At 48.9% G+C, this 22,101-nt stretch overlaps 2 protein-coding genes across 3 annotated transcripts; one reads left to right on the top strand and one right to left on the bottom strand.

Moving 5' to 3' along the window:
- Nucleotides 1–934: 934 nt before the first annotated feature.
- Ubqln4 (ubiquilin 4) lies at nucleotides 935–16,655 on the bottom strand. 2 transcript variants are annotated; one of them, XM_020181327.2, is made up of 11 exons: nucleotides 16,497–16,655; nucleotides 14,616–14,767; nucleotides 14,064–14,281; nucleotides 13,229–13,491; nucleotides 11,461–11,619; nucleotides 6,098–6,323; nucleotides 4,868–5,007; nucleotides 4,059–4,142; nucleotides 3,783–3,898; nucleotides 3,184–3,370; nucleotides 935–2,643 (listed from the first exon to the last, which is right to left on the bottom strand). In XM_020181327.2, the coding sequence occupies exons 1-11, from the start codon at nucleotides 16,602–16,604 to the stop codon at nucleotides 2,491–2,493; spliced, it is 1,806 nt and encodes a 601-aa protein (XP_020036916.1). In that variant the 5' UTR covers nucleotides 16,605–16,655; the 3' UTR covers nucleotides 935–2,490. The 2 variants fall into 2 exon arrangements, with proteins under 2 accessions (XP_020036916.1, XP_073903985.1); XM_074047884.1 differs by lacking the exon at nucleotides 16,497–16,655 and adding an exon at nucleotides 16,338–16,477.
- A 950-nt stretch (nucleotides 16,656–17,605) lies between these two features.
- Lamtor2 (late endosomal/lysosomal adaptor, MAPK and MTOR activator 2) lies at nucleotides 17,606–20,578 on the top strand. The gene is made up of 4 exons (XM_020181328.2): nucleotides 17,606–17,789; nucleotides 18,102–18,264; nucleotides 20,076–20,165; nucleotides 20,386–20,578. The coding sequence occupies exons 1-4, from the start codon at nucleotides 17,722–17,724 to the stop codon at nucleotides 20,440–20,442; spliced, it is 378 nt and encodes a 125-aa protein (XP_020036917.1). The 5' UTR covers nucleotides 17,606–17,721; the 3' UTR covers nucleotides 20,443–20,578.
- The last annotated feature ends 1,523 nt before the right edge of the window (nucleotides 20,579–22,101 follow it).

The following is a 22,101-nucleotide window of genomic DNA, read 5'->3' as shown; positions in this document are numbered from 1 at the left end:
CATTCCAATTTACCTTTAGGAGCCCTAGTTCAAGTACTGCATGTTCTAGGGTCCCTGTTTCCCAGGTTCCAACTTTTTTTTTTTTTGGTGGGACTGGGGTTTGAGCTCAGGCCTTTCGCATTCGCAAAGCAGGTGCTCTACCCTTAAGCCACACCTTCAGTTCCCCAGGTTGCAACTTTTTGTCACTTGAACACCCAGTCCTTCAAAGCCCTCAGACATATAACTCAGCCTCTCAGCAAGCTTTTCTCATTTAGTGCAATCTTCCAGGTCAGATTCTATAGAGTGTAGCTTTTCTCCTTCCTCTAGGTTCCCAGCCAAATTTGGTGTTTAGTTTTCTTATACTTCACCTAACCATTGGAATTTCCAGTGGGCACGTTAGCTGGAAGCCTCTAGTCTACCATTCTCACAATGGTCTCCACCATTCCCATACATGATTCATTCCTGCAGCATAGACCTCTAGCCCATAACTTCACTATACAAAAGATAAAACCTCATAGATTTGAAGACTTCCTGAAGTTCTCATGATTAGCAATAGCGCCAAGTTTAGTCTCAGAACTCAAGATTAATAGCTACTCATCTTCACTTGTATAAGATCTGAATACAGGGTTTGTTTTGCTTCTAGGGCAGTCTTACTAGCAGTCCAGAGGGTGGAGGAAATGACTCAACCATCTTCCCAAGACCTCCTACACTCCTCTCCTGGACCCAACCTACAGGGAAGCTCCCAGGTAGCTGATGGTTTAACAGTGGGGAATGGACAAATGTGAGTCTCCTCCTTAAACCAGGTATTACTGACACCATTACCAGTTATCCCTTAGCTCTCAGTATTTGACACCAGTGATAACTGAATCCAGCTTCAAATTCTTCTAGATATGCCCTGTAAAACCAAGATGCTGTCTTCAGCCCACCTCTTCTCCCGTAGAAAAAATACCACACATTTCCACAACAAAGATCACACCATTTATTTACAAAGGCCAGTGTGGGAGTTAGAGGAGGTAGGGAGGGAAAGGGCAGACATCTCTGGACTGCTTGGGACCCTTTCTTGCATGAGCATTATTCAGTGCCTCTTGCCTCTTGGGGTCCTCCAAGCAGCTCAGCCACACAGTACAGGGAGGATGTGATGAGAGCCTCCTCTGTACTCCAGAAGAGCAATGTCCAATTCCAGATTAAAGGCATCATTGCCACGCTCCCCTCTCCTTCCTCAAATAGAACTTTCTGGCCTAGAGGGAAACAGTGAAGAACTGAAAGGCCAGGGGCTCTTGAAGAGAAACCTCACTATTACTCCCCAATGAAGTGATGGGTGGTGAGGGTGCCAGTCACAGCCCCAACAGCTTCAGAAAGACTACCCTTACTGCCTTTTGGTTAACCAGCATCGGGAGGCTCAGAGGACCCTGTTCTTTTATGTGTATTCCTGTTCTAGACTGGCCCCTTTATCCACTTACTTCTGGTGAGAGTGAGATCTGAACCAAGAATCAATACAGAATACATGCCTACCCAACTCACATGTGTGACACATATGCATATGCGCACACACACACACAGACACACACACACACACACACACACACACACACACACACACCCCTGAGACAGATCCCAATCTCTTCATATCTTCTGAGGGGGCTCAAATTACTGGGGCCTGGAGACACAGATAGATCCTGGGCTCATGGAAACGTGTGTGCAGCTGTTTGAAGAAACGGAGCCAACACACTGCCTAGCTTCATCGAGCCCCTTCCTTCAATTCAAATTCCACCAGTATGTCCATTTCTTCTCTGCCAAGCCTGGGCCTAGATTCTCCAGCCTAAAACAATCCCAGCTTCCACACTTTTTCTCAGACTGTCTCCCCCCTACTCTCTTCCTCCAAGAAATCTCAATCCCTCCTCTTCTGTACCAGTCTCCACTGGGCTGATCCAGCCTTGTTGATTCTTGTCCAGAGGGCTATGTCTCACCTTCCTCCTTGCCTTGGAAGTCACTTGGATGAAGTGACCAGAACAGGAATCGAGGAGGAAAATCACAGCCTATTTCACCTACCCCTTACCTTTAGAGTGTAAAATTCTAGCACTGGATGGGCTAGGGTGGGGAGAAGGATGAGTTACTAAAAGTAAATGTAAGGCAAGCTAAACCCTAGTGGTACCGATGGAAGACTGTTCTAGTAAACCAGACAGCTGGGTCCTCCTATTGACTCTGCAGTCCCACTAAGAAGTTTGCAGATTGCAAAAGGTGGTTGTGGGGAAGGAGGAGGGCCAGTCAACAGAACTGTGAAAACCATTTTAAATAGCTCTGCTCAAGGAGGATCAGGAGAGAAGATTCTGTGAGACAGCAATAAAACCAAAGTTCTCAAAGTCATGGGGTCAGGGCCTATGCCCCTAAGGTCACCCTGCTATTTGGGGAGGACAAGGAAAACAGGGACAAGCTGCAGAGGGCAAGGGGCTGACAGAGGAACCAAAGGCTGGCACTGAGTGGGAGGACAGGCAGTAGGCATGGGCCAAGGGATCAGGAGAGTTGGGAGCCCAGGAGTCTCTCAATAGCTGCATTGATGTCCCCTCCTGTGGCAATCAGGGCCTGCAGGTTGGCCTCACGATTGATGAAGCCCATGGAATTGAGCTGCTCTAGTTGCTGCTGAAATCTCACTTCTGGCGTCTGCACCTAGAGGAGATAGGCCTTGTGAAATGGGATAGGATTCACCCTGTGGAGACTGTCTTTGTTGTTGCTGTTGTTTTGACAGGACTAGGGTTTGAACTAAGGGTCTTGTGCTTGCTAGGCAGACACTCTACTACTTGAGCCATGCCCCCAACAAAATAGACCAGAGTTCTGGTTATTTCAGCTGTTACCACCTACTAGATATGTAAGTGAGCAAGCCACTTAACCTCTCTGGGCCTTGGTTTTCTTCATCTGCAACACAGAGAAAACAATAGCTTTCTCCCAAGGCTGTTGTAGAAAATAAGGTCTCTTATGTAAAGCATTCGGAATAGTACTGAGTACATAGTAAGTACTATCACAATTCTCATCTCCACTTTACAGCCATGGAAATTGAATCCAGGGACAACTGGCAACCTGCCCAAGGCTGGTGAGTAGTGGACCAGAACCTAAAGCAAGGTCTGGTTACCTGCAAAGCCTGCTCTGCTAACTCCACTCTATTGATACCCTTGATGCTGCCAAAACGGAAGGGGTGGTCCCAGCACGTACCTGTGAGTTTCCACTTCCAGCCAAAAGCTGGATCATCTGCTGCATGAGCTGCTGTTGGGCATTGGAAGCCCCAGTGGGAGAAGATGTGGCTGGCGTGGCTGGTGAGGAGGTGGGGGCCTCAGCTGCAGACCCAGAGTTGCTGCCTGCCGAGGGTGCTGGGGTCCGGGACATCCCAAAGGAGCCAAGGCTGCAGGCAGGAGAGATCAAGAGGTGGGAGATGTCATTCAAGAAAGGGAAGGGAGGGGCTAGTGGACTGGCTCAAGTGGTAGAACACCTAATTAGCAAGGGTGAGACCCTGAGTTCAAACCCCAGTACTGCCAAAAAAAAAAAGGAAGGGGAGCTGGTAATCCCAGCAGTATGGAAGCTGAAGCAGGAGAATCTTAGTTTCAGGCCAGCCTGGGCTACACAACAAGATCCTTCCTCAAAAAAAAAGAAAGAAAGAAAAAGAAATAGGGAGTGGGCGGGGGTTTGGGAATGTGAGATCTGGAAAGGGAAACAGGAAGAGAGAGAAGAGAGATCCTCAGGGACACAAAGCTGGCTCCAAGAGGGCCAGAGAGAAGGGATGAAGGGGCAGAGCAGCGACCCAAATTCCCCCTTACCTGGGTACCAGTCCAGGGGCCTCAGTCTGCAAAGTCTGCAGTCCCTGCTGGATCTGCAACAAGGCCTGCATGGCACGGGGATTGGTGAGGATAGAGAGTGACTCTGGGTTCTGCATCTGGTGGGAATCAAGCAGAGAAAGGGAAGAGGAGGTGGCAGGAATGAGGAGACAGTCCAAAGCCCAAGTCAAGCCCTGTCCTCTATACTTCATCCTACCCACTGGGTTTCTGGGTTCACTCCTGGTCTCCCACCCCTACATGACAAGGCTCCTCACTCACCTGTTGCAGAAAGACAGGGAGCTGCAGGCGGAGCTGCTCCTGTAGTTGGGGGTTCCCCGCGAAGAGTGGCACATTCACCATCATCTGCCAGAATGGAGTCAGTAGAGGGAGGCCTGGGCCTTCCCGCCCTAAGAACTACCCCACAGCCTCAGACCCCTCGGTACCCTGTCACTGTAGGATACCTGGCCAGCATTTCCAAAAATATCAAAGTATCCTGAAGGCCTATGTGGGACCGTGAAAAAAAATGGAACTATGCAGCCAGGCACCAGTGGCTCACGCCTATAATCCTAGCTACTCAGGAGGCAGAGATCATGCAGTTCAAGGCCAGTCCGGGCAAATAGTTCACAAGACCCTATCTCAAAAAAACTCTTCGCTAAAAAGGGCTGGTGGAGTGGCTCAAGGTATAGGCTCTGAGTTCAAATCCCAGTACCTCAAAAAAAAAAAAAAGAAATGGAACTATGTTTTGAGCAATGAAGAGCCTATCAGGGGTCAGGCTGTTCCGCTTAGGTCTAATGGTGATGAAGGCTGGCATTCTAAGTACATGGTGCGCACTGTTTGCCACGCCATATTCTAAACTCTTGACATGTATTAACTCCTTTAACCCTCAACTTGATAAGGTACGAGCTACTGCTATTACCATATCGCACATTAGGATCGTGGGAAGTTAACTTGCTTAGTTCATACAGTTGGGTAATGGCAGAGCATGAAGTGCAAATCCAGGCAGTCTGGCTCCAGATCGTTCTGACCACCATGAGAAACTGCCCCAGCCACTCTCTCCCCAGCAACACTCCTTATGCCAATTTGAATACCTGAGCAGCAAAGTCGGGGTTCTGGGCAAGTGTCTGCATCATACTGCGCATGTAGGGGGCCGAGATCACATTCTGCATCAGCTGGGGGTTCTCAGAGATCTGCTGGAGAAGTGCCTGCATTTCTGGGCTGTTGAACATTCCTAGGTCAAGGAAGAAGACACAAGGCAGGAGAGAAACGGTCCAAATGGAAACCAGATGTCTCACTTCAATCTCTCTCACTTTAGACACTGAGTAGTTAGAAAACTCAGACAGCAATGGTCAAATGGGCACTCAAGGACTGTGGTATGGGTCCAAGCCTCTCCTGACTCCAAGGCCAGCTTGCCCTGTTTTGGCCTGGACCTTTTCCATCTACTCTGCTAAGGACAAGCCAGTGAGAAACTGGGTCTGATTTATGCCCCTCTGGACTATTCCTGCTGCAGGCTCAGATAAAGTCTGAGTTGGAAAGGACTGATTAAATGTCACCTACATCAATGGTTTTTGAACCTGTCTTAGCAGCAGAGACTCCTTCCTCAAGCCAAAACTTACTCCAATACCAAGTATGTAATGGTTTAGTTGAAGCTAGGGCAGGAAGCTTGGAGCCTCTTTCATTTGGTTCTCCGTCAGCCTGGAGATGGTCTAGACCTCCCAGAAATCGGGAATACAATTTTAAAACCATGGGCCAAGTGCTAGTCCTTACTTTATAAATAAGGAAACTGAAAGACCTAGAGTGGAAAGGACCTTCCCAATCAAGGTATCTCTCAGGATGCAGTGAAATCAGGGCACCTGTCAAAGACATCCCCAGTCATGTGTACAGTCCAGATAAATGGGGCAAACCCTAAAGTTGTGCAGTGTATAACCTGTACTTTTATACATGGCACACCTGCACATCCTTCCTCCTATCTGCCTGTCCTTGAATCTGCTCTGATTCTTCTCCGAGCTCCCCCACCCCTCCTCCCCGTCTGACCCACTTATCACTGGATGGTACCAGAGGCGCTCATGGAGCTTGGAAGGTGCAGCCTGGTTTATCTGTGAGCTATTACTTAGGTCACCGCTAGGGACCTCGAAACATGGCCAGAGCCCTCACCCCCTCAGTGGTGGGGCCACTACTCCAGGCTGCTGAGCCCCTTCTGTAGCTTTAATATAGTCTCACCTCTGTCTTCAATAACCTGGAGCAGTGTGAACCCCATTCAGTCCTGGGGCAGAGGGGTTGCCCTGGTGACCCCACTAAGCTCCTTCCACCCTAGGACATACCTGACCCCAGGCTAGCCGCATTGATCCCAAAGGGGTTCGAGACTGTCGGGTGCACCTGGCTGGTCCCCGATCCTCCGGTGCCCTCCCCACCGGACCCGGGGGCCTGGGAGGTGGGGGGCGAGGGGCTCCAGGGGTTAGGGAGGGGCTCTCGATTCTCAGTCCGAAGAGGCTGGGAGGATGAGCTGTCGGAGTTCCCGGTCAGGGAAGAGAAGGGATTGTTGCCAAACTGGGAGGAGGGAAAGGTTTCGGGTTAAGGACTGAAATAAATCAGGGACAAGGGCTAGGCCCTTTCTCTCCTCTCACCTAAGAGCCTCCCCTTCCCCAGCAAAGGGAGAGAGCTCTCAGAGCTTAAGCCGTCGTCAGCTCAATTCTTTGCCCCACAAAGAGCAGCTCCACCCTCACCCCACAGGGTGATGCTAATGACTCCTTTGCCCTGCTGGCTCTAAATACCTGGTCTCTAATCTCCTCTCTGTGACCCACAGCATTTTACACACACCTTTCCTGTGGCATAGTGAGATACTGGCTTTCCGGGAACTCGCAAGGGCCCAAAACAATATTGGATTTATCTTTGCACCCTCAGCCAGCCCTGACACTAGTAGATAGATGCTCAGTAAGTAACTTCTGGCTTGATGGGTGCAGGCTTAGACCTGGATCTCTGATTTGATCCTGACCTGCCTTCAGCTCCCCCTTCCCCAGCCACCTTGGTCTAATCCTAACTCCCAAGAATCTCTTCCTCACTCCCCAGGTCTCCTAATCCCCTAAATAGAGGTCTCTTCCATTCAGGCACCCACAATGGCGCCCCCTAGAGGAGCACACTTCTGGCTGAGGATTCCTTCTTCTTCGGGTGGGCCCCAAATCCTACCTCCTCACCTGGCTGCTTAGACCAGAACAGGCCTTAATCTCTGCTCCCACACTTCAGTACCATACTCTTCACTGTATCCCCAGAACCACGCAGGTCTGCACCTAATCATATGAACACCAACCTCCTCTCCTTACCCCTCCAGCAACTAGGGCAGGATTCTGTCCAACGGGTATGCATGCTGAGGGATTCCTGGACCCCATTTCACTTGCTCTGCCTTTCTCAGCACCCTAAGCTTGGCAGCAACCTCTCTGAGTTTCCAGATGGTCCTGAGGCAAGCAAGCAGGAGGAGCAGCCTTAGCCCCTCCCCACTATGGGCTTTCACATCCAGTCACTTTTCCTGTTGCTCAAAGTGGGTCACAGGAACAGGGCTGACAAAGGACTTGCCTACTCTGAGCTGTAGTTTCTTCAAATCACCAGATGCCTGTTCAGATAATAGGGCCCACAAGCCGAGGTGCATGCACCATGGTTTCAGTCTTTGTCCCTACTTCTGATCTCCTGTTCTGGTAGCCTATCTAGCACCTCACCTCACCTAGTCCTGAACTCTGTTGTTTTCTTCTTGGTCCACCCTAAGGACTAAATCTCTTTTCCTGAACTCCCAGAGTGATAGCAGCTGCTATTTCTTGAGCACCAACTATCACCTGACATATTTATTCTAATGTTCATAATATCTCTCTAAAACATGAGTTCTCAAAGTGTGGTCCTAGGACCCCTGCAAGATTTAGAACACTTCATAATTTTAAGACATTCATTCTCTTTTTCACTGTTATTTTCTCATGAGGATAAAGGAGAGTCTTCCAAAGGCTCTATAACATGTGACATTCAATGGAATGAATGCAGATCTGAGAAGCCAGCATCTTATACTAGGCCAGACATAAAGAGGTCTGCAAAAAATGTAAAACAAGGCCACACTTTCCTCTACAGCTTTGGAAAATAAAGTTAGTTTTGAAAGAATGGTATTTATGTTAATTTGTAATGCATTACTTTTTAAATAAATATTAAAAAAATTTCTCAGTTTTAATTTCTGATAGTGACATCGATAGATACGACCCAAAAAACAAAACCTCTTTTAAGATCCTCCATAACATTTTTAAAAAATGGGTTTCACTGGCTGGAAACTCAAGAGGTAGATGCTTGCTTTAGCAAGCATGAAGCCCTGAGTACCACACCCTCAGTACTGCAAAAAAAAAAAAAAGTTTTCATACATACATGCATAAGTACTTCCATCATATCCTCTATAACTTTTGTTTGTTTTTTGGAAGTACTGGGATTTGAACTCAGGGCCTCACCCTTGCTAGGTAGGCACTCTACCACTTGAGTCACTGTGCTAGCCCATTTTTGTGCTGGATATTTGCTCAGGCTGGCTTTGAGTTATCCTCCTGATCTCTATCTACTGAGTAGCTAGGATTACAGGCATGAACCACCAACACCCATTCCATATTACCTCTGTTTTGAAAATGAAAAAGCTAAGACTCAGAAAGAGTATAAGCAATTCCCTTAAAAACCATACTAAGCTGGGTGCCAGTGGCTCACACCTGTAATTCTAGTTACTCAGGAGGATCTTGGTTCGAAGCCAGGCCAGGCAAATAATTCATGAGACCCTATATCAAAAATACCCAACACAAAAAAAGGGATGATGGAGTGGCTCAAGGTGTAGGCCCTGAATTCAAACCCCAGTACCAAGTGGGGAAAGAAAAACAAAAACCCATTAGAAAATGGTAGAACAGGAACTTGAACTCAGGTCTGTGGATGCTAAATGCTATATTCTTTTAGCAAAAACCAGTAGTTTTTTTTTTAAAGTCATTTTCCTTTAATATTGCCTCCAAGTTTGTTTGTTTTTTAGTTTGGGTTTTTCTTTCTTTTTTTTTTTGCTCTGGTTTGATAATACTTTTTTTTGGGGGTGGGGAGGGCAGCCCCTAGGGTTTAAACTCAGCGCCTTGCACTTGCTAGGCAGATGCCCTCCCATTTAGTAACTCCACTAGCCCAAAACCAGTGATTTTTCACACTCACTGTGCAGCAGAATTAGTGAAAGTGATTGTTTGTTATATACCTTTTCAACTATTTGATTTTTATTTTCTTTGAGACAGAGTCTCACTATGTAGCCAGGCTGACCTTAAACTCTCGGTCCTCCTGCCTTCATCTCCCAAGTGCCAAGATCACAGGTGCGTACTACCACACTCAGCTTGTTTTTTATTTTAATGAGGACCATGAAGCATTTTAAATAATTTTTTTAATTACCTAAAAAATTTTTCATAGTTTATCCCTACAAGCAGTTTCTAAAATCTGAAAGAACAATGTCGAGCCTTGGTATGGCAGTACACACTGGTAATCCCAGCACTCAGAAGGCTGAGGCAGGAGGAGCACCAAGACGATGTTGAAGAATGGGGTGGGGGATTTACTCTTCAGAAACCAAGAGCAATTAGACAATGTGGACAATGTAGGGACAGGCAAACAACGAAGAGTCAGCAAAAGGCACTGTCATCTTGGAGACTTGGAAGAGGACAGCAAGAATGATCCATCTGTTGAAAAAGTACAGGACACTCAGGGTATGGTGCCTATCCTTTCCACAAGGATCAGGAAAAGTGAGATCCTGCCCTTATACCTGGGTGCTGGCTAATTGTGAAAATTCATCAAGCTGTACACTGAGGATATCTGTGTTTTCCTATACTTACATTATTCTTCAACAGAACATTCCAAAAAAAGCAAGTTAAATTGATATTAACAGCAAGATACCACTTCTATAAGGTTTAAAAATATGCAAAACAATGCTATGTTTATGACATATTCAAAGGTAATAAAAGAATCAGAATGATAAACAGCAACATCAGAGTAGTAGTTAGAAGGAGGAGTAAGATTGGGAAGGGGTATGTGAAGCTTCAACTCTACCTATAATGACTTACTTGCAAATATTATGTATATCTAGGAAAATACACAAGGCATTAACATTAGTAGCTGAGGGGTTAGGAAAGAGGTAGATGAGAGATACAAACAGAAGGATCCTTTTTGTGAACTTGTTTTTAGCTTGGTAATTTTTCATACTTTTCAAATACTCTTTTGTTTACTTTGTGTAAGCTCTGAAATTTGAAATATATAGATATGTGTTTAATGTAAAATTAAATTTTAAAAAAGAAACAAAAAAAGACAAAGAAATTCTACATGGCAACATGGATACAAGAGAATGGCATAGGGCTTGCACTGCTTTATTCCAGCTCCCTCCCACATGGGAGTCTCTGTGCTTTCTCCTGTTTTCTTTTCCTTTCCTAAACTCTGTCACACTGCACCTCAAAAAAAAAAAAAAAAAAAAAGAGCCAGGTGCCAGTGGCTCACGTCTGTAATCCTAGAAGCCAGCTGGGCAAATAGTTCCATGAGAAACTATCTCAAAAAATCCTTCACAAAAATAGGGCTGATAGAGTGGCTCAAGGTGAAGCCCTGAGTTCAAACCCCAGTACCACAAAAAAACAAAAACAAAAACAAAAAAACCATAAGGGTTGGCAGAATGCTCTCAAGTGGTAGAGCATTTGCCTAATGAACATGAGGACCCAAGTTCAAATCCCAGTACCACCGGGGGGGGGGGGGGGGAGGGGGAGGGGGAGGTGAGAGAGAGAGAATGGTACATTTTTATCTATTCTTTTTTTTTCAATTACTAATTTTTGTATACTTAGAAGGAATTCATAAAGCATTTTTTTTTTTTTTGGGGTAGGACTGGGGTTTGAATTCAGGGCCTCACATTTGCTAGACAGGTGCTGCTCTATCACGTGAGCCACTCCACTAGCCCTTTTTGGTGTTGGATATTTTTGAGATACAATCTCACTTTTTGCCTGGGCTGGCCGTGAACCTTGATCGTCCTGATCTCTATCTGCTGAGTAGCTAGGATTATAGGCTTAAGCCACTGGCACCCAGCCTCATAAAGCATTTTTAAAGTACATATTGGGCTGGTGAGTGGCTCAAGTGGTAGTGTGCCTGCCTAGCAAGACTCAGGCCCTGAGTTCAAACTCCAGTACTGCCAAAAAAAAAGAAAGAAAAAAAAAGGAAATAAATAAAGTGCATAATCCCAGGCCATGACCTCAGATATTGACTCAATAGGTACCTCAAAGGTGGGGCCAGGAATCATGATTAACAAGCTCCCAAGGTGATTCTGATGCACCACCCTTGAGACATACTGTATTAGGTTGGTGTTTGACCCCAGCTCTGCCCCACAATCTTTGATTTGTGCACAATCTCCTGGTGCAGGAAGCTTGTCAGAACAATGTAAAGTCCCTCGGACACTACACCTAACCCACTTAACCCTAGGGACCTCTGCCATATTCCACTCTTGTGACTCTGTCCACATTAAGTTGGACCATCCCTGGCTCTGTTCTGTTGAGAATGCCTTCAAGCCAAGGCCCACTCCTCATAGGGCTGGGGAAGTAAAGAGGGCAGAGAGTACCCTGGGCTTGCCTGGGTTAGGGAGAAGGGAATCCTGAGCCCAGACAGCCCCTCCCAGTGCCCCCACCCCCGGCCCCACCTGTTCCCGGGCAGCACTGAACATAGGCTCCTGGATGTCCGTGTACATGCGGCGGAGAGCATTATACCCCCCAGGGATGCTCTCCAGGTTGCTCAGGGCTCGGTCCTGGTTCCGCATCATTTCTTGCATCATGGCTGGATTCCGTGCAAGCTCCATTGTCTGGTGAAGGGAGAGAGATGGAATGGGCCCTGGAACCAGGGGAGCACGAAGCTAGGAAAAGGATGGGCCCTGAGGAGGGGGCTCTGCATCAAAAATGTGAGAACCACCCCACAATGGCAGGGAGTAGGGCAAACCAGACTTCCTTCCTCTACTGTAATCTGGGGCCCAACCCTGCTTCCCTGTGGTTATTTTGGTTAGCTTTTTCTTACTGGGGACGATGCTCCCATATGGGGTAAGGCACAGCTTCACTTTCTCACACTCAGAGGGCCCACACAAGTGTCAGGGAGCACAAGGAAACTGAGAAAGAAGGGACATAAGAAAGGGGAGGAGGCAGAGAGAAAATTAACATGTACTATGTACCTACTACATACAAGCACTGGGCTAAGTAATCTACAGAATTTAAGTCATGTAATCCCCACAATAGGTAAGTACTCCTGTCCTTACTTTGCAGATGAAAAAATAGGCTCATTTTCAAGGATTTGTCGCCCTGGGACACACAACCAGTTAGTGGTAGAAGCCACTTTCAGGTGGTTTCAAGGCCAGGTTGGCCTGTCTAAGACCGTAATGTGATTCCTGGTGAATGACCTCAAGTTGAACAGGGAAAGGATTCAGGCTGGAACAATGCTACTGATGCCCTCTAAGCCCACTCCCAGGTCTGTGGCCTGATGGAATCTTGAGCAACACCGAGGATAAGAACTTTCTTCTTTGGAGCTTATGCTCTCAATGAGGAGTTGCTGGTATCAAGCCCAGGGAGTCCATGATAAAGAGAGAACAGCTACTTCTTGTTCTCATTCTACTTGATATATCTTTCCTCTCCTTCCAAATCTGTTCCACACCTGCGTCTTCTAAGGTGCCTTCTTAAAAATTGCAAAAAAAAAAAAAAAGACACCTTAGACTGATACACCCAGCCTCACAGGACTCTGATCTCTTATCTCTTGTCCTGTAATTCATTCATCCAGTATTTGTTGAGTGATTACTATGTACCAGGCACAGTTTTAGACAGGAAATGAAACACTCAAAAACCCTTGCCCTTTAGGACATTATTTTCTAGCAAGTCTACCTATGATATCCACAACTCTGCTGGGAAGACCATCCTTCCTTGTCCCTTGGTGAACTGGACCATGAACTCCCAAAAGAACAAAACAGCATCCCCTGGGTCTCCTGCCCTACTGGGCCTGCCCAGCAACAATGATCCCCAAACATTCTACCACTTTTTACTCCCAGCCTTTGTATTTGCTGCCCTTGGCCCTCAATACTCTTTTTCCTTCCCTGGTTCACTCGCTTTTCTCCTTTGGGCCTCAGCTTGGTGACACTTCCTCCAGAAGACCTTCCAATAAGCCCCAGGGTCAGAAGCCTTTCTTTATCCTCGTAGGGGATCCTGTGATTATCCTCAGGACAACACCAACAGAACTACATTACAGTGGCCTGTTTACTTGTCCCACTTCTCTTTGAAGCTAGGCCTTCATCTTTTCATAACTATACTTCGAGTATTCAAAATACAGCTGCTAAATGAATGAGCAGGCCAGCCAACAGCAGTGTAGGACAAGGTAGTAAAGGCCAGGTGGGACTCCACTCCCCACCTCCCTCGTAGCCTTTTCTCAATACTCACCTGCCTCATGAGCTCGGGGTTGTTGAGCATGTGGCTGATCTCAGGGTTCCGCTCCATTAGCTGCTGCATCTGGGGGTTGGCCATGATCATGTGCCGCATCAGATCAGGATTAGACATCATATCCTGGACCAAGGGATTCTCCATGATTTGTGACAGCATCTCAGGGTTGGACATCAGCTGCCTCTGCATCTGTTGCTGCAGCTCCATGAAGTTGGCAGAGCCCAGGCCCAGGCTGCCGAGCCCCAGGATGCCCCCAAAGCCAGCTGTGGGGAGGGGGCAGGATCACCGTCTACCCCAAGAGCCTTTCTCCCACTGAGCAGAGCCAGAATTTGAGTCTCCAGCATGGGCCCCAATTGCCTCTCTCATCTCCCTTTTCCGGTCATTCCCACAGCTTCAGGCCTGATCTGCTTCTGGCAAAGAGGTGATCTTACAGTACTGAGACCTTTTTGATGGCAGAGGCTGAGCTAAGCACAAAATGAGCAGAGCAAAGGCACTCAGCAGTGACCTACTGAATGAGCAAATAAACACTTCCCATCTGGTATACTACTGGAGCCACCTTTTTCTGACTCTTCTGATTGCCTCACCCAGAGCCCCCTACATCCCTAGCCCCCTTTCTCCCTCATTCCTCACACTTGCCTATACTCCCCTCCTCTGGGAAGCACTCATGAACTAGTTTCCTCTCAAACTTGGTTCAAGCACCAAGGTCTGGAATCCTGTATCCCCATGGTTCCCTATCCCCATGGGAGTAAAGCCGTAACCATGTTTCCCCCTCCTTTTGGCTCTTCCCCATGCCCCAGCCCAACACAAGATTGTGTTTTCCTCCCTAAGGGCTTACAGAGAATAGATGCAGCAGCACTCGGGGGTCCTTCCCCAGCCCCTGGAGATGGACCCCCCCCACTGCTTCTCCGGCTTCCACTGCCAGCATCTGAAGTGGCACTGCCAGAGGTGGAAGGCTGGGCAGGGGTGGCAGGTGAAGCAGGTGTGGTGGAGGGTGCTGAGGCAGGGTCAGGAGTAGAGGGGGAAGAAGCAGTAGCAGCAGTTGGATCTTGAGCCCTGAGGACAGAGAAAGAGAATCCTGGTTGGAGTGAATGAGCACAGAAGGAAGGTACTATCACAGTGATCTCTGTGTAGGCTGTGCAACCACTGCCAGCCCAAGCCACCTCCTGAGCAACCCTTGTCCCAGTCACCTCAGGGTGGAGTGGGGTGATGCTAGGGGGCAGTCAGTAAACCAGGGAGAGGGAAAAGGTCCTCAGTATCATCAGAGGACCCTTCCATGAGGTGAGATCTTATCCACCCAGGAGCCACCCCCCTGGGCCTGGGCACAGACCCTCTAGGTATTGAATGGGGGGGGGGTCCCAATCAGAAGCCAGATCTCTCCTGAGCTTACTTCTGAGGGGTCTTGATGACCAGATGGACTGTGAGCCCATCCTTGATCCCATGCTGGTTCAGTGTGTCTCCATCCTTGAGGATCTTGCCTGCGAAGATCAGGACCAGCTGATCCTGCTGAGCCTTAAACCTCCGGGAGATTTCCTCTTTGAACTGTGATCGAGAGGCAGAGATCACTATGGAGGCTGCCTGGGCTGCATTCACCAAGGACCCTGCCTCTTCAGGAATGTCTGGTTGGCTGGGGGCTGGTAACTCACACCTGTAATCCTAGCTACTCAGGAGACAGAGATCAGGAGGATCGTGGTTTGAAGCCAGCCCAGGGAAACAGTTTGTAAGACTCTATCTCGAGGAAAAAAAAAACCCAATACAAAAAAGGGCTGGTGGAGCAGCTCAAGGTGTAGACCCTTCAGCTGCAATAAACAGCTCCTTTTTTTTTTTCTTCTCTTTCTTTTTCTGGTGGTACTGGGTATTGAATTCAGGGCCTGAGTTTCTAGGAAAGCCTGCACCACTTGAGCCATATCTACATCCCTAGCCCAGCCGCTTTTTTCTTAATCAAGGAGATGGACCAGCAAGCTATTTTCACAGCTTCGTCCCAGTCTCCCACCCTAAAAAAAAAAAAAAAAAAAAAAAAAAAAAAAAAAAATCCCTGCTGCTATCAGTCATCCCAACTTCTTTCCTTCTACCCAGTTTCCAGTTAGGGTACTACCTGGGCAGTCTTCCCCTCCCAACTCCTTCAAACAGCCTTGGACCCAAGCTGTCTCCCTTCAGGCTTTTCTTCTATTTTTCTCTATTCTTTTTTCCCAGCTTCCCTACAACAACTACAATAGCTACAACTGAGCCTTAACTATTCACGAGTTAGCCATCTAGTGTATTAATTATTTTCTCCATTTTAAAGAAGAAAAAACTGAGGATCAGAGAGGTTGGGTAACTTGTTCTGGGAAGACACCAATGGCCAGGCTCCTAACAAACACACCGTCTCTCAATTAGAGCTGTTTCCAACTTCAGTTTTGCAATGCAACACTATTTAAATTCAGCAACGGTCTGCATATAAGTAAATATATACTCTGTATTGTATGGGGTTGGGGAGCAGTGATGACACCAGTGGAACCTTGGGAATAGTAAGACTCCAAATTCTATTCGCCCCTCCAAAACAAAACGAAACACACAAAGTATAAACACTGCACTTGATAAGCAAAAGCAGCTTCCAGATCTCTCTCTTCCAACCAGATTAAGCCCTGCCTATGTGAAATTCTGAAGCACTGGCGAGCACGGCAGGCAATAGTCCCCGTTCACGCAGTCAACAAAATTTTATTGAGCACCTACTGCGCTCTGGAAATCCCAGAAGAACAGAGAACCAAATGTAACCACCTGAATCTGAGAGAGTGGGGAGGATCGGGGTGAGGAAAAGCTCCCACCGCCCCCGCGCTCAGCGAACCCTGGGCGTTCTCCCAGGCGCACAGCAGGCGCCAGGCGCTCAAAACGCCCCCCGTGTCTTCTCCTGGTTCAGCACCTTGGTGGGGCCCCACGCTGTCTTGGTGCCTCGAACCCCGACCAACAACCTGGGCACACATTCCCCTCGAGCCCAGGGTTCTTCCCCAGTCTGGTGCAAGGCGTCCCTTCCCGGCTCTCCACCACGCCCCCAGCCCTGTCCACACAGCCAAACCCGCTCCCCCCAAACACGCGCCACGCTCCCGGAGACCAACCCTTGCATGGCGCCCCCTACCCGCTTCTCCTTCGCTCCGGTTCCTCGCAGTCTCCACTGTCTCCCGCCCTCCTGTCGGGGGCCGTCCCGACGCCAGGCCGTCACTGAGGCTCCCCCATCTCTTCGCTGACCCCTCCTCCACGCTCCTCCCCCCAAAACTCCCCCCCCCAGTCGTACTACCTCTTTGACCGAGGCTCGATCGCAGATCACAATTTCCTCCTTATCCTTGGGGGTCTTGACGGTGACCCGAATAGGGGGCCTCGCCTCGGCCCCGCTCGGCTCCGCCATGCCGCCGCCGCCACCCGGCCGCCCGCCAGCCCGCCCGGCTCCTCCTCCACCCCGCCCGCCCGGCCGGCCCGGCTCGGCTCCGGCGCCTCCAACTCCCCTCCTCTCCTCCCCTCCCCTCCCTTCCCCTCCGCTCCGCTCCCCAAGGCTTCGCCGCCCCCTCCGGACCAACCGCAGCCACAGCGCCCCGGGCGGACTGGGGGGGCCACTGCAGCGGGGTCCGCCCAGGGCCGAGCCTGGAGCCCGGCAGCAAGACTGGGCCGCGAGGGGTGGTGACCCCGGAGGGACTCGGGCGGGGGCGGGGCGGGGCTTGCCCTTCCCGGTGGGGCGGGAGACCACCGCACATCCTTGCCCGCCCACGGTTCCTACGGCCAAAGCTGCCCCCGCCCCTCCGCGGGCAACTCTGGCTCCGGGACAAAGGACTTTCTGTGTCGCTGCTTCATCTCCATTCCTAGTGATAACCTGGACTTTCTTGGGAGGCCCAAATCTCTTCCAGGCCTTGGGCATCTCCCAACTCCCAAGGTTTATTTTCCCACCGCTGGACCTCCATAAAGATTTCTTCAGGACTGAGCCCTTGTTTCCCGGCGGACCCTGGCCTGATGGTCTATTAAGTACGGTTCTAGAACCCTGGGTTTTGCCTACGTGTTCTTTCTGAGCCTTGGTTCCTCCGTAGTACCTCTTATATCTCCTCACACAATTATGCATAACGTAGAAAAACTGCTTTGCAGATTAACAAAGGTGTACGAAACAAATAGAGCTATTATTATTTATTATATTATTGAATCTCGGATTGCCAAACCGACATGAGTCCCTCTCCCCGAACGTGTTAAAAGTCCTTCCAACACTGCTACTATCCTTTCACTCCGGCTCATAGCCGCGTGGTTTGACTGCAAAGACATACTATAATTCCCAGGGTGCCTCGCGAGACCACGAACTACAATTCCCAGAACCCATCGCGCGGGGCGGGGTTGAGTCAGAGAGCAATAGTAAAGCTACGAGACTACAACTCCCAGAGCCAGGTGGAGCAGGGCTGCTGGGCTACGGAAAGCGGCAGGCAGAGGCTGGCTGGAGGGAACTCCGAGGATCTGCGAGCCGAAGCCCAGTGTTAGGAGCTGCAGGCATGCTGCGTCCCAAGGCTTTGACCCAGGTGCTAAGCCAAGCCAACACTGGCGGAGTCCAAAGCACCCTGTGAGTGCGCACCGAGAGCCCGAGCGGCGAGCCCGAATGGGGCGGTGTACGGCTGCTTCAGGGAGGGGTGGGGAAGGATCGCCACTGTGGGAGGAGGCCTCACAGGCTGGCAGCAGCAACTGGGGGAACCGGCCGTGAGATCCCCTTGCGGAAAGGGAATGCCGGTATGCTGGGTGTTTAGAACACGTTGCAGTCCACATTCAGCCCATACCCTTGCTTCCTAGGAGCGCCGGGAGCGGGAGTTGGTATAGGAATCCAGGCATTTCACTCTTCCCCCTGAGTATGTCTGTATCCCTCCCTGCTCCTCGCTAGGCTGTTGAATAACGAGGGATCATTGCTGGCCTATTCGGGTTATGGGGACACGGACGCCCGGGTCACCGCGGCCATCGCCAGTAACATCTGGGCCGCCTACGACCGGAATGGGAACCAAGCGTTTAATGAAGACAATCTCAAATTCATCCTCATGGACTGCATGGTATGGAGAAGGGAGTCAGACCTCCTCTGCTCCCCACGGGGATCCCAAGGGGGCGACCCGAACCCCATCCTGGATGGTTGGAGGGGTAGGGACAGGATCTCCGGACGAATACCAAGAGTTGGTCTGCAGCAGCATTTGTAATAGGCAGGACCCTATGTTCATCAAGTGGTGGTGAGGAAGGAGCCCTGAACCTGAGGTCTGACTTGGGTTCTGGTCCCAGCCATCCACTTGTCAAATGTGGAAACTTGGGTAAGTCACGTATCCTCTCTGAGCTTCCTTATCTCATATCTAAGGAGGAAACAATCATTTCTCAGTTCCCCTCCCCTCTCAGGATGTTAAGATCAAATGAAAATGTACATAAACATTAGTGATGTCAAAATATGAAGTGTTGTCATCTCACTTTTATAGACTTACAGAACCACCAGAGTCTGTGCATCCCAGTCCACCTCCTCAGTTTACAAAGAAAGGAAATGAAGTCCAGAAAGGGGAAGTGGTCATTAGACTGAACTTCTTGGAAGCAGGGACTGTCTCATTCATCTCTCTATCTGTTCAGTCAACTAGTATTTCGGCCCCTGCATTGTTCTTAGGACTAGTGAAAAAGTAGTAAGCAGGAAAGACAAAACCCCCAGCTCTAATGAAGCTTACAAGTCTTAATAAATGTTTTAAAAGAAGTAAAACATATAGTGTGTTAGACATTGAAAGTATAATAGAGGAAAAAAAAAGCAGGGAAGTGAGTGAGACTGTGGCAGGGGCATGTGTCAGAGATATTTCATTTAAAAAGGGGACATTCCATCAAAAATCTGAAGGAGCCGAGCATCTGTGGCTCACGCCTTAATCCTAGCTACTCATGACAGATCAGGAGGATGGCAGTTGGAAGCCAGCCCCAGGCGAATAGTTCTGAGACTCTCTCAAAAATATCTAACAGATCTGGGTGCTGCTGGCTCACACCTGTAATCCTAGGTACTCCGGGGGGCAACAATCAGGAGAATCACAGCTCAAAGTCATCTTGATACCCTATCTCAAGAAGCCCATCACAAAAATGGGCCGACAGAGTGGCTCAAGCAGGAAGAGTACCTGCCTAGCAAGTGTGAGGTCCTGAATTTAAAACCTAGTGCTGCAAAAAAAAAAAAAAAAAAAAAAAAACCCACAAAGATTTGAAGGATGGTAAAGCCTGTGTCTATTTGGAGGAAGACTATTTCTGGCAGAACAGCAAGTGCAGAGTGATGCCTGGTTAAAGATCAACAAGGTTGGTCCTCTTGGAGTCATAAAAGTTCAAACCTCAGTGCCACAAAAAAAAAAAAAAAAAAAAAAGTACATCCCTTACTACATGCAGTGTACTTCATCTCACTTATTTTTTAAAATGCTGATCAAAACCCTCTTAATTGAGCTGCAGTTTCAAAAACAATACCATGGGAAAAGAGAAATAAGTTGGGTTACTGCTCCCAAGCCCTGTCAGTGACTTTGGGTGAGTGGACATCTCACCCCCAACAAGAGTTTGGACAGCTCTTGGCAAATACAAAACTCTTTCATGTGTATATTAGCACCCCTACCAACTAGGATAGGCTAGGGGTTACAGAAAGATAAACAGTTTCTGGAAGACTCGGTTTCCCAGTAACTTGGTCAGTAGGTGGCTAAGCTGAGGCTGGAACCTAGACTTCCCACATTATGACTGACCAAAGCTTCCTAGGTGAACCCCCTGCTGTGCCCAGGACATAGATGGAAGATGTCTCTAGGGCCAGAAGAGCCCCAGGGAAGGAGGGGGCTAAGGGTACCGAGCATCCCATCCCATCCTGTCCTATCATCTCCACCAGGAAGGCCGTGTAGCCATCACCCGAGTGGCCAACCTTCTGCTGTGCATGTATGCCAAGGAGACTGTGGGCTTTGGAATGCTCAAAGCCAAGGTGTGTATGTGTCCATGCCTCTCCCACCCTGGACCTAGCCCTTGTATCCCATCCCCACCCCTTTTTGGAGTCCTCCTGTCTCCCAGGCCATGTGTGGTGTGGGCTAATTTCCAAAAGCAGGGCCTGAGGGCTGGTTACTTGCTCAGTGTGGCATGGGGAGCAGACCTGGATTTGGATTTGGCAGGCTATGCGTGCTCTGATTTGTGCTCCCCTCTTGCAGGCCCAGGCCTTAGTGCAGTACCTGGAGGAGCCTCTCACCCAAGTAGCAGCATCATAATGTGCTTTGATGGAAGCTGGAGTCAAAGAACAGAGATGACCATTTGGAGGGGCAGGGCCCCTGGAAAACCTTGCTGGACTGTGGCGGGGAGGAGTGACTTTATTTTTTCCAGAATAAATTTCAATTCCTGTCTTGAGTCTGGGCTACTTACTTTCTTTTTTTTAATTTGGTTAGATAGTGTCTGGCTATATAGCTCAAGCTGGCCAAACTCAAAATTCTCCTGCCTCAGCCCTCAGAGTGCTTGGATTATAGGCATGTACCCTCATGCCCGGCTTGGCTTGGCTATTTTCCTTTTTTTTGTGGGACTGGGGTTTGAACTCAGGGCCTCACACTTGCAAGGCAGGTGCTCTTACCGCTTGAGCTACTCCACCAATCTTTTTTGTGATGGGTTTTTGAGATAGGGTCTAGGGAACTATTTTCCCAGGGCTGGCTTCGAACACCACCCTTCTGATCTTTGCCTCCTGAGTAACTAGGATTACAGGCAAGCGTGAGCCTCTAGCACCCAGCTTGTCTATGTTCTTAGGTGAAGCAGAGGACATGGGAAGGGGCAGGGATGGCTGAGAGGATTCTTCTGTTCACTCCACCTTGATCTCCCAGACCCAGTGGTTCGTATGGTACCCTAGCTGCCTTGGCCTCTTCATTGGTGTGACTTACCTCACCCTGCCCCTCAGAGCAGAATCCTACTCACCTGGTTGGCAAAACCTTGGTCACGAGCTCAGAAGAACAAAGCCCAGTCATTGGACAAAAAGGATGTAGGACCCTGGGAGTTCAATGTCCTTCTGGGCTTTGAGAGGAGTGCCTTTCCTACTCTAGGAACTGGGAGGTGCCCCACAATTCCTTGTTGCAGGCATTCATAAGGCACCCAGACTATCTCTGGGTTTTTTTGGTGGGGACAATACTGATTATTGAACTCAGGGCCTCTTATGTGTTAGGCAAGCCCAATACCACTTGAGCCATGCCAACAGCCCTTTTGTCATTTATTTATTTATTGGTGGCCATTGGGTGTGAACTCAGGGCCTCACGCTTGCTAGGCAGGTGCTCTCCTCTTGAGCCACTCCACCAGTCCTTTTATTTTGTTTTTGAGATAGGGTCTCTGAAGTCAGGCACCCATTGCTTACACCTGTAATCCTATCTGCTTAGGAAGCAGAGATCAAAAGTGCAGGTTCAAAGCTAGCCCTGGGAAAATAATTTGAGAGACCCTATCTTGCAAAAACCAATTACAAAAAAGGACAGGTGAGATGGCTCAAGTGGGTAAGAGCATTTGCTCAGCAATGTGAGATCCTGAGTTCAAACCCCAGTGCTGCCAAAAAAAAAAAAAAAGCCAGGCGCCTGTAATCCTAGCTATTTAGGAGGCAGAGATCAGGAAGATCGCGGTTTGAAGTCAGCCCTAGCAAGCATGAAGCCCTGAGTTCAAACCCCACAGTTAATGATCCTCCTTCCTCTGACTGCTAAGGGCTAGTATTACAGGTATGAACTATCACACTCTGCTTCCTTCTCCAGATCTTAAAGCTCTTTACAGACAGGATGCCTTTGATATGAGATCTCAATTACTGGTCAAGTAGTAGTAGACAAACCCCAGACATCTCAGGGGCCTCATCTCCAGGTCATATCCCTATATTCACCCCATTTGGCCCTTTCTGCCTCTGCTCACTCTACCCA

This window comes from Castor canadensis, chromosome 11 (assembly GCF_047511655.1).
Source record: "Castor canadensis chromosome 11, mCasCan1.hap1v2, whole genome shotgun sequence".
Taxonomy (NCBI): Eukaryota; Metazoa; Chordata; class Mammalia; order Rodentia; family Castoridae; genus Castor; species Castor canadensis.
Note: the sequence above shows the minus strand (reverse complement) of the source record. Positions and strands in the feature narration are given on the sequence as shown.

Coding starts and splice junctions, on each gene's coding strand:
- Ubqln4 (XM_020181327.2), bottom strand. CDS start 16,604: ATGGCGGAGCCGAGCGGGGCCGAGGCGAGGCCCCCTATTCGGGTCACC. Junction 11,620..13,228: donor ACCCCGAGCTCATGAGGCAG/GTGAGTATTGAG, acceptor TCCCTTCACCAG/ACAATGGAGCTTGCACGGAA. Junction 6,324..11,460: donor TCAGTGCTGCCCGGGAACAG/GTGGGGCCGGGG, acceptor CCCTCCTCCCAG/TTTGGCAACAATCCCTTCTC.
- Lamtor2 (XM_020181328.2), top strand. CDS start 17,722: ATGCTGCGTCCCAAGGCTTTGACCCAGGTGCTAAGCCAAGCCAACACT. Junction 17,790..18,101: donor GGCGGAGTCCAAAGCACCCT/GTGAGTGCGCAC, acceptor GCTCCTCGCTAG/GCTGTTGAATAACGAGGGAT. Junction 20,166..20,385: donor TTGGAATGCTCAAAGCCAAG/GTGTGTATGTGT, acceptor CCCCTCTTGCAG/GCCCAGGCCTTAGTGCAGTA.